This window comes from Capricornis sumatraensis, chromosome 2 (genome assembly GCF_032405125.1).
Source record: "Capricornis sumatraensis isolate serow.1 chromosome 2, serow.2, whole genome shotgun sequence".
Lineage (NCBI taxonomy): Eukaryota > Metazoa > Chordata > Mammalia > Artiodactyla > Bovidae > Capricornis > Capricornis sumatraensis.
Window position 1 is genome coordinate 175,541,397 of NC_091070.1, and position 11,557 is coordinate 175,552,953.

At 36.7% G+C, this 11,557-nt stretch overlaps 1 protein-coding gene across 5 annotated transcripts in view; it reads right to left on the bottom strand.

Moving 5' to 3' along the window:
• SRSF11 (serine and arginine rich splicing factor 11) overlaps window positions 1-7,592 on the bottom strand; it is a 36,149-nt gene extending 28,557 nt beyond the window's left edge. For 4 of the 5 annotated variants that reach the window (XM_068963492.1, XM_068963475.1, XM_068963481.1 and 1 more), the window contains exons 1-2: window positions 7,393-7,592; window positions 1,058-1,191 (exon numbers count right to left, since the gene is read on the bottom strand). In XM_068963492.1, the coding sequence (XP_068819593.1) occupies window positions 1,058-1,191; window positions 7,393-7,592 (334 nt within the window). Of the gene's footprint in view, window positions 1-1,057; window positions 1,192-3,749; window positions 3,753-6,334; window positions 6,365-7,392 lie in introns of all 5 variants that reach the window. The other variant, XM_068963501.1, reaches the window with a different exon arrangement.
• Window positions 7,593-11,557: the final 3,965 nt, after the last annotated feature.

Genomic DNA, 11,557 nt, shown 5'->3' on the forward strand with positions numbered 1-11,557 from the left:
TTAATAAAATCCAGTAATTTTAACATATTTCAGTGATTTCTTTCACTAAATTTATAGTTACCAAAAAGCAAATAAAGTAGCAGTACACTGGGAACAAGCTAAGTAAAAAGTATGTCTTAGAAAATTTCACAAAGTGGAATAAAGATAGTGTTGTCTTGTCACAGTGGCTTTTTAAGATCCAAAAACCCTGCTCATTATTTTTCTGCCAAATTACTTTAACAGCCTAAAATGTAAAAAGAGAGAAAATGTAGTTAACAAATGGTTACACCAGGAAAACACTTGGGGGACTTGAGTGCTTGCTGGCCTTTAGTTAATGTCTAGAATCCCCTGTAGCTGCAGAGGACCCACTGTTTTTCAGTCATCTGGAAGAGTTTTGCATTTGCCTTCTCCACTACAAAAATCACACACACAAATAACAGAGAGAAGAATTTATTATTTAGAGATATTCTAGAAAATATAGCAAGAATGAACAAGAAAATCTGGCATAAAACAAAACACCCAGTGCCCATTTGGCACCTAAGCTATAGGAAATATTGAACTTCATAAAAACCAAAACCATTGCGACCCTTGGTATACTGAAATTCAATGTGGGATATGTTTTTTAAAGTTATTGGTAAGAAGAATCACTAAATCACTATGGAAATAAAACCAACCTGGTCACATTTATTCAAAATAGAAACATCATCATGCATTTATTTGAAGGTTTCTGTGTAAATGTTCATGAAGTGAACCATTCACCTTCAGGACTTTTATATAAAACAATATTAAATTAACTAAGTAGATGTATCTTAAGGAATTACGATTAGGGAAGTGGTTTTAATGAACTGAAAATGTTTTAAAGTAATGCAAAAGGTTAAATATCTTATAAAAACAAATCAGATTTTGAATTTTAAGTTAGGAAGCCTTCATGTAAAAACTATGGACCACAGTATAACAAGGGTTTCAAAATGTTAATAGCTTAGATTTTTTAACATGCTACTAATGCTCACTCTAAAACTACACTGAGGTAGATGGTCATCATAGGATGCCCACATAGATAGTTAAACAAAGCACAAACCTTCTGCATATGGTACGACTATCAAAGCTCTGTCAACGAATACAGTGTTTGTCAGATGCTGTGCCACAACTGCTGAGTCCGGATCATGGAACTTAACAAAGCAGACTCGGGAGGAGACTGGTAAAGGCGAATCACTAAAAAATACACAGATAACATAAAGAAGAGGAAATTATAAGCAAAAACACAAATGAATGACTCACAAATACTTGCATTCAAAAGTATAAGAGGCAGAGAAATACATAACTGCACACATATTAACCAGTTCAAAAATACATGGTCTTTTTCAATCAAGTACTATCCACAGAACTGACTATAGAAAATTACACCCAGAACAATCACTGTTTAAATTCATAATGCATCAAGTTAAAAACAGTTTGAAACCAGTCTCAGAGTCTGAACAGATCACAAAAATGTCAACATTTATTTAATAATATCAATACCAGGCATTTAAAAATACAAATAGCAAGTAATTAGTTTTGGCTTGGAAAACTTTTCATTACATATGGCTAACTTTTTAAGACTTAAAAACAAAAATTTTCCATTTCAGGGACAAAAGAGTATTATGGTCAAGTACATCTATTTGACAATGAGTTTTCTTGACCTGCCTACTAAATGCCCTGTCCTTCTTCATCTACAGCTGATTAAAACTCTCAGGCATTATAAATAGTTACGGGTCTCTCAGGGCAGTTTCACACAGAGAAAAAAATTAAGCACTCACGGGAATATTGCTACCCCCAACTATTACCCAAAATTTCAATTAACAAAATGTCACTTTCCTTGGCAACTTGTTTATGTAAAACAAAAAGCAGCTAAGGTCCAAGCAACAATCGCTCTAAGCAAGATAAGATTAGGAAGGGAGCAGAGTTGTTTTTTAAAAATAATAGACAGTTAAATTTCTGCCATTAAACTTTTTGTGGAAGGAAAGAATAAATAAGGTAGGTTTCTCTGCTAACACCAAACCAGAAGCTATCTGAAAATCAGTGAACTAAAGTAACCACATTATCTCAGGTTTATATTACAATCTTCGAAGTGGGGGTGGGGTGGGGGGGAGGACTACAATTAGAAGTACTGAATGATGCCATCTTTAATTTTCCCTGATGATTTTAATATGCGCCCAGTGTAAAGAACCACTGCTTTAACAAGCCAATTATATCTTGAGACTCAATAAAGAAGAGGGAAATCCTGTAATACTTTTGAATTATTAGAACAGGGTAAATTGTCAACTTTTCTAAGTAAATGAGATTTTAATATATGCATAAAAACTGGATTACATCAGATTGTTCACACTAAGTGTTTCAGATTAAGTTTTGTTGAAAAGAAACATTTTCTTATAATTTGGGCACAATATGAAAATAAAAACTTTTTACCAACATCAATCTATAATCCGAGAATTCTAATCTCCTAGAACGTAAGTTTTCTTAAAGGCATTGCCCTTATTAGCACAGATGCTAATCTAGGTTCAAAGCAAAGCTGTCAATGTATGTACTGAAATGGATTTAAGCCATATTGCTAGAGAAGTTTTACTGGAAGATTTTTTTTTGAAAGGATACAATTTTTCTTTAATGTGAAGCATCACTGTTCTGAAATTTTAAAATGCTACACCCAGTATATCGAAAATAAAGCTTTTTCATCGTTAGTACTAGAGCTACATGACTCTTCCTATTTCTGACAGCCACATTTTTACAACTAAAATAAAAAGCTCTTTAAATGCTATCATTTTATGTTCTAAAGTGTAAGCACTCACATTTCTTAAAAAGTGACCCTACTATACATCTCTGCCAATGACCCAATTTTGTTCCTATTTGCAGGGCAGGTATAGAGATGCAGACATAGGCAAGGGACATGTAGACGTGGGTGGGGACAGTGGGATCAACTGGGAGAGTACGACTGACATATATACACTACCAGGTGTAAAACAGCTAGTAGGAAGCTGCTGTGTAGCACAGGAGCTCAGTTCGGTGCTCTGTGACTACCCAGATGGGTGGAATGGAGATCCAAGGAGGAGTGGGTATATATATACACATAGTTGACTACTTTGTTGTACATCAGAAATTAACACAACATTGTGAAGCAATTAAAAAAAAATGACCTCTACTATTTGACACCTTCTATTGTCATCTAACTGAAAGAAAATATAACTATCAAACATTAGGTTATTAAAGAATATAAACAATCAAGTGTTCTAAAAAATTAGGAAAGTATGCCTACATGCCTCCAATATATTTCCATTTAGTGATCTTAAATATTCACATTTTTTTCTACCCACTCATGTGCGTGTAACATTATTTGACTACTCTATTATACCTATAAGTGGTGGTGAGGTAAACATAAAACATGAACAATTTAAATATTATGAGAAAGTACAGTAAGAACGCAGAAGGGCAAATAATTCATCCCTCCTCACTTTAAATTGTCGTGTAAAACCACTGCCATTTGGTCCTGCAATTTATACTGTCACATTTTTCTCAGTTAAAATCAATAAAAGAGACGTTAAGAACTGACATCGGAAATTAATTTTCCCACCCTAGGATTTTGTGCAAGTACCACTGCTAAAAATATGACTGTTAAGAATTAAACATAATTTACCTTTAAGAATATCCTTACCTTTAAGAATTAATATAGAAGAGGCAGTGCAGTTGAAAAGAACTGAGGAACAAGATAGGGAAAAGGAAGCCTTGTGTGATGCTTTCACCATCTAAGAGTGGTGGTGGTATTGTGTCTAGTTTCTTACAGTGACCTCTGAGGCTTGTTTCAGAATCTTCTGGGATGCACACATAAAATTCAGATGACTGTTTTCCACCTCAAGCCCACTGAATGTGAGAATCCTTTTCAGAGGAAGGCTCTGATTCTTAACAAGATCCTTAGCTGATATTCATGACTGCTAAAGTAGAAATTCTGGTCTGCGTCAGTTCTTTCAACCTCATCTTAATACTGAGCTAACCATTTCAGAGCAGAGAATTTTGAGCTTATAAACAAAGTTACCTCTTAAGCCCCACAAAATAGCAAGTCTGTGACAAAAGTAACTGTTGACCTCACATCCTCTTTCCCTCATGTGTCTTATTTAGTTCTAAAAAAAACATAGTAAATTGTTGCATTTAGTTTTAAACATAAATTTTATATTTTTAAATTAAAAAAAATTTTAAAGAAATTATGTTCTCTCCCTTACCTAACTATACTAAGTTACTTATATGATCCTGAAAGTATCTCTTTTTGGTCCCTGAGAAGTTAGTAACAGATTTATCTGCAGTGTAACAGAAGTCTTCAGTTATTGAGTAACTGACATATGTTTCTCAAGGATCATTACCTGATAAGCACTCCAGTGACTTTCTCCACTGATACCCCACTAAAATCAAACATTTGAAGAATACCTATTAGGTGTAAAAGAATGATTCCACTCACAAGTTGCTTGGCTCTGAGGAAATCATGATGAAGTGGTAGAAAAGAATCACATTAGGTTTCAAATACTAGTTCTGACACTGATAGAAATCTATGTGAATTTCAGTTCACTCATTTGTAGAACAGGATACAAGACTTAGTTCCTCTGTATATATAAGGCTACCATACTGAAAGAGGGATAAAATACTACTTTATGAAGACAGGTCATATCACTGCATGGAATCATAAGTTAGCAATTTCTGGCTTAAAAGAACCAAGAAATAGGTGGATTTGATAATAAAATAAGGGGAGACACCTTCTTGAGGTTCTCAGTGAAATGTTTATGATCCCAGGAATTTTCCCCACAAACAGGAATTTGGGGCTAAAATTAGAATTTCAGGAGGTGTGGGTCGGAACTCAGTCACATAATACTTTAAAACGGCCCCTCAAGTGATGTTGATGACCCCAAGGAACCTTATTCTAGAAGACAGAGGAGTTAAAACTTGTCAGTTGGTGAACAGCTCTATAGAGAAAAAGCAATTAAATTGAATAGAGAAGGCAGGGAGTGGTTGCATTTTTATTAAGCGTGAATCGGTGACATTTGAACAACAAAAAGAAAGCAAGCATGTCAGAGTTCCAGGTGGATATGAACACCTTCTGGGAGAAACACACACCCATTAAAAAAAAAAGAAATCAAGCAACAAATATATTTACAATCAGTAAAATTTCAAGTTAAGTCATTTAATCTTATTCTATGAAAGAGTAAATTTTTGGAGTACTTCTGGAAAGATGAACCCCTTTTAGACTACCAGGACTCCATAGCACATTATCTGTAACAAACTACTACTGAAAACTGTGGGGAGCTTAAAGAAACCGTCAATAATTTATTTCCAAATTGTGCAGGTCGGCTTATCTATTAAGACTTAAATTAGCAAAAAAACAAAAAACAAAAAAAACTTTATGTTCATACACATATAATATTAAATGAACAACAGGATCTACATTCACACTATTCAATTTGTAAAGGCCACTAAAGTAATGTAAAATTCACTACATTATAACCTTACATATTTTCAGAAAAGAAAATGATCTGTACATGGGCGCATATATGAAGGAGTCACAGCAAAAATGTGTCAATATTTATTCTTCCCAATGTAGGGAAAAAATCCTCTTAATGCATAGCACCCCAGACATCAAGTTACCTGGAACACACAACTCTCCTGGTTAGGATGGAACCATTCCATTGACTACAAATCAAAAAGCCAGTCTGTTCTATCATGACCCCCTTGAGACAACAGCCAAGGTAACATCCCACACTTGTCATCTTTTTATGAAAGTATCATAAAAAGAACATTTTCACAAGAAAACCATTTCATAGTCAGCAACTCTTAAAAAAAATTCTTAATGACCTGTGGGACTGGAAATAATTTTCTTATAAATAAGTCCAGCATCTCATACACTTTCAGAAATAACATGATTACAATCAAGTAATCAATAATAATCAGATGTGTCACTTTCATTTCCTGCCATTTTACCATTTATTAATACTACTAACGATAAATGTTGGGAGAAACTAACAGTAAAACATCCATTTCCGTAAGTTCTTATTATGAAAGCCATTTGTCCTTCATTGTCAAAATAAATACCTGTTTAAAATAACTTCAACAAAAAGTCTGTTCCTAGAATTCTACACTTCATGTAAATTAACTCTAAACCTCCCTCCATACCTATAGTACTTACTCCCAAATTAAAGACAATACAGCACTTGAGAACACTATTCTCTGAAAATACTTTAAGGAAAACATGATGAAATACAGTAATAAATACCGACTGCGGTATGATCAACTTAGACAAGCGCACAGATTTATCATGCCCAGGTTATTAATGATTTATTACATCCACAACAGTGGATTCTTTGAGGATTCCAATCTCCTGTTTAGTACTTAAGCGGCATCATAAAAAACTTAAGGTACAGCTGGAACTGAGTACCCACTGATAGTAAAATCTGAATTTTCACTCTTCCCAAGGAGCACTGGACTGTTTTTATTACTTCAAATTTTTGCTCTAGTATTTATCACAACTTGTTATAGCTTTTTTTTTTTACAATTATTGCACTCATTTAACACATCTGTGATAAAATAAGAAATGCAAGACAACAGGATAAAAACAAAAACCCGTACACCCCAAATTAAAAAAACTAACGTTCTAAAAAATTCCTTCTGAAGAATAATTCTAGAATATAAAAAATGTGTACGTTATTTAAACAAAGGAAAATATGAGGTTTCAGCTGTAACTCTTCTCATTTTAAAAAGTACTAAGTCTCACTGTGGAAAAGGAAATGGCAACCCACTCCAGTATTGTTGCCTGGAAAATCCCATGGACTGAGGAGCCTGATAGGCTACAGACCATTGGGTCGCAAAGAGTCGGACACGACTGAGCGACTTCACTTCAAGCTCACTGAATGTCTGTCAGAGTATTAACTGAATTATGTTAAATAGGCCAGAATCACTTAACAATATCGAGCAGTTAGCGAACAGTTTATAAAATTCCATATCAAAATAACACAGAAATGAAAATTTTTGTTACTTTTCGAAGAATTCAAACGCGTTTTTTTTTGGAGGGGGGGAAATTAACCTATACAAAATACATAAAATGGAGTCTGTCTTGCTTTTAAGGGCCCCAAGAACGACCACGCAGGCACAATTTAAAGAGAAAGAAAAAGAAAAAAAAAAAACCCAAGATTAGAAGCCAGTTGTCTCCTAAACCCCCAAACCCTGGCTCTGCCTCTGTGCATCAGTAGTAGGCCTAATGCAGATTTCTTTCATAAGTAAACCCAACAGCCAACCTCAACCAAAGCAGCCTGGCCCAGGGAGGCACAGACAAGGGCCTGCAGGAAATGGTGTGGGTAGGCCCAGGCTGGGGAGGAGTTAGCAAAAACCGTGATGGTGGACGATACTCACTCAGGCGGGAAGAGGCGCAGTTCGTCGATCTTGCCTAGGAAACCGAAGAGGGTCCGCATCTGCTCAGAGCTAGCGCTCGGGGAGACATTAGTCACCTGGATTACCTCGGTGCCGCCGCCTCCGCCGCCGCCGCCTCCGCCCCCCGGCCCGCCGCTGGGGCCCGGGCCCGCAGTGCTGGGGACGATGGTAGTGTTGCTCATGGCGCTGCTCGCGTTCTCGCTCCTGCTTTAACACACCAAACACACAACAAACAGTGAGAGGGAGGGGGAAGAGGAACCATTCGCCGGAAAAGGCACAGGACGGTGTCCAAAGCTACAGCTGCTCCTGCTGCCGTCGCCGCCGTTTCTCCGCCCCGCCGCTCGCCGCGGGGAAGGAAGAGAACGCGCGAGTTCGAGACCACGAGAAAACAAACGGCCGCCCCCACCTCGCCTCCAACCACCTCACTCGCGGCCCGAGCTTCCCACAGTGCCTTGCGGCGCACGGGTGCGTCACCGTCGGCTCCGCCCTCTGCCGGCACAGCAAGCCGTGCTCGCAACCGGAAAATACGCGAGAAGGGGCTGCTGTCTAGTGAAAGGCCTTACCTCCATCCCACTTCGCTCCTTTACCCCCACTCCCAGAAAGAGGAGAAAGGTGGAAGGCATTAACTTCGTTCTCTCTTTTTTTTTTTTTTTAAAGCACGCTTCCACTCCCACGCAAAAACTGCACACTTAAGCAACTATTCTTATTTAAAATGCCCACGGTATTTCTTTGTACAGAGTATCTTCTACAGATCTGGTCAGCTACTAATGAAATTTAACCCTAGCTATCAAGAGTTTCCTCCCCACTCCTATTTTCTCTTTACCATACACACATCCTTGTAATACTAAATTTGCAACGAATTTGCTTTGGCACTAAAATCTTAAGAAAAAGATATATTAATGTTACACTCACTAGTGCTTTAACAAATTCACTTTTTAAAAGAATATTTTACAGAATCCAAATATGTTCAAGTATGTTATCTGAAATTTCTACAGAACTTCCTTTACATGCATTTCTAGGTTAAAATAATTTTGATCATAAAAGATCCTTGCCTAATTTTAATAATTTTGATCATAAAAAAGATCCTTGCCTAATTTTTCAACCTCATGTGAACTATTCTCCCACTTTCATCCAGTGTTATCTAAAGACTTGCAGTTCCCCAAACCTGACAAAATCTTTTACTTCTCTGTGCCTTTCCACAAGTTATTAATGACCTCCCTCATTTTATCCGTTATCCTTCATAAGGCTTTCCTCACCTCACTGCCACAACTTCCTCAAGCAGAGTTAGAGTTTCCTTCTCTCCACTCAAGAACAGAGGCACAAAAATATTTGTTATATTGACATGTATTCCCCTGCCAAAAGCTCCCGAGTTTCCTGGGTCAGTTTAGGATCTAGCACAATGTCTGTCACACAGCCAATGCCAATAGATGTGTTGAACACACGCACAAATAAGTGTCATTTACTCTGACAATTGTTAATTACTTGATCCTAAATACTCCTGGAGGCCAAAATCTGAGGACTCACAGATTATTTTTGTTAGTAAATACTTCTATGGAATAATGCAACTGAGAGTGCGATTTGTGAGAGATTAGAAACTAAAGTTATTGAGATTTGGATGTAAAGCCAACTGGCTAGGTTTACTTACCAGTTAAGCCATTTCTCCTAGCTCTTATACAAAGGGAATGGTAAGTTGACCATAAGTCTGGCAAAATTACTAATTACAACTAATTGCACATTATTCATTAATGTCTATCTGTTAATATAAAACATGTCAAGTAACTTTCTTATTTTGAATAGTACATATGTAACTGCCAAATACAGAGTCTTGTTTGTAAAGTTAATCAGTGTATCAGTACCTACAAAACGGAGGCTGCCACAGTGACCTGGTCCATGAAACAAATCTAAACCTACGTCTGCCTGCACTTAGAGGAAACACCTGTTAAGGAAAACTAACATACAAATTCGCAATCTTCCAATTCAGTTTTAGCTAGCTTTCTTTGTCCTAGAAAATAAGACCTGCTATCTTATGAGGAAATTCTCCACCTCTTGACCAATATCTCTTCTCATCCCTATAAAACTCCCTCTTGCCCAGAATCCCTTGGGAAGAGCGCTCCACACCTGTCAGGCACTGTATTCCCCCAATCCATGGACTGTTTTTCCTTGAATAAATGGCATTAAACTCCTTACTAAATTGTTTCAGTTTTGTCACCTGACAAGTTTAACTCTCATTAGAAGTGGCTACCATGTACCAAGGCATGCTACAATGTTCTATGACAAAAGGACCAATAATTACAAGGGCTGGGTTCAGGGTTTTCTTTTTGCTTTTTAATGTTAACATCTTTTTATTCTTTGCGGTGGATACACAGAAATGTTTTCTATTATTCCACAGTTTTCTGTATGTTTGACACATTATGTAATTAAAATTACACATTCAGGTCAAAAAAAACCACACAAACCATATAGTTCTGTGATAAGATAAATCTTTTAAATCATCAGAAGCCAGGTTATACATAAAAACTTACTGGATATACAGATGGACGGTGCTTCCAGATGGCGAAACAGAGTGCCAAAAAAGAATCATTCAAATAAGGAGGATTCCTGAGTATTTTATTTTCAAATTATCTAGCAGCTAAAATCAATACTGAACTTAGAGCCAGAAGACTGGCTTAAGATAAAATACTACCTTGTTATTAATTGTAACTTGAGGAAATTTCACTTCACTTTTAAGAACCTACTTCAGTCAGAAGCTGAGTAAGGAGTTGAATTATAATTTTGAAGATCCTGTTAGGCCCAATAGATTGGCCATAATTACTTTGTGTTATTATTGTCTGTTTCCCATAGAAATGAAATAGCTAATGTATCGCCATTTCTCCTCTCATTTAGAATTGAGACTGTATCAGAAGATAAATTAGTTCTGTGGTCTCTTAGACTTGTGCCAGGTAACATCAGTTTCTTTTACGAACACACTGTCAGTCACCATCCCGAGTTTAGATTCATACATTAGTTTATGTCTCTAATGTCACAGTTCTCATTTCACACATTACTGAGAAGATAAATCTTTGACTATGTCCTGCATAAATAACATATTATTATGACACTGTTAATAAAGCATGAACCATTAGCCTAGGGGGAAAAAAAAAGAAATGAAACAGCTAAAGGCAAATTACTAATATATGATAGCAAATAACAGATATATCTAATATATACTAATTTTAAATCACTTTAGACTCATTTAGGCTCCCAATTAAACACAACTCCAGCTGGAAAAGAATCTGCTTGCAATGCAGGGGACCTGAATTTGATCCCTGGGTTGGGAAAATCCCCTGGAGAAGGGAACCGGCTACCCACTCCAGTATTCTGGCCTGGAGAATTCGCAAAGAGTTGGACGCAACTGAGAGACTTTCACGTCAAAAAAAAGTACAGAACCTGGAGAAAAGTATCATGCCTGTTTTATTTACTTTAACCCAAGGATCATGAAAATGTTAACAAAAACAAACAAAAAAACTCATGAATTCCTTCAAATATTATGTTTTAGGATTTTCCCACCCTCTAGAAATACAGCAAGGAAAAAATCAGGCAATGTTTCTGATCTCATGAAACTCCAGCTTCAGTACTGCAAGCTCTCAATAAACAAAAACAAAGATGGAAGAAAGTAATGTGCTGTGGTGAAAATAAACCAGGAAAGGACTTCCCTGATGGTTCAGTGGCTAAGACTCCATTCTTGTAATGCAGGGGGCCAGGGTTTGATCCCTGGTCAGAGAACTTGATCCCAGAAGCTGCAACTATGAGTTCACCCAACACAACTAAATCCCGCTTGTGGCAACAAAATCAAATATCCTACATGCCGCAACCTAGACCCAGCGCAGAAAAATAAATAAAAAATAAATATATATATATTGAAAAAAAAAAACATGATAGAAGATGGGGAGGTGTTACCTGAGCTGAGACTTCATTAAAATGAGGAAGCAAGCCATTCGAATTTCTGGGGGAAGAGCAGTCCAAGCAAAGGAAACAGGCAATTAGAAACTTAATGGTGAGAACAAGTTTGAAGCTTTCAAGGAAAGTAGGAAGACCCCTTTCCTCTGTTGATTAAATGCTTTACAACTTATATTTCACAGAGAGAATGGTAAAAAGATCCTTTCAGTAT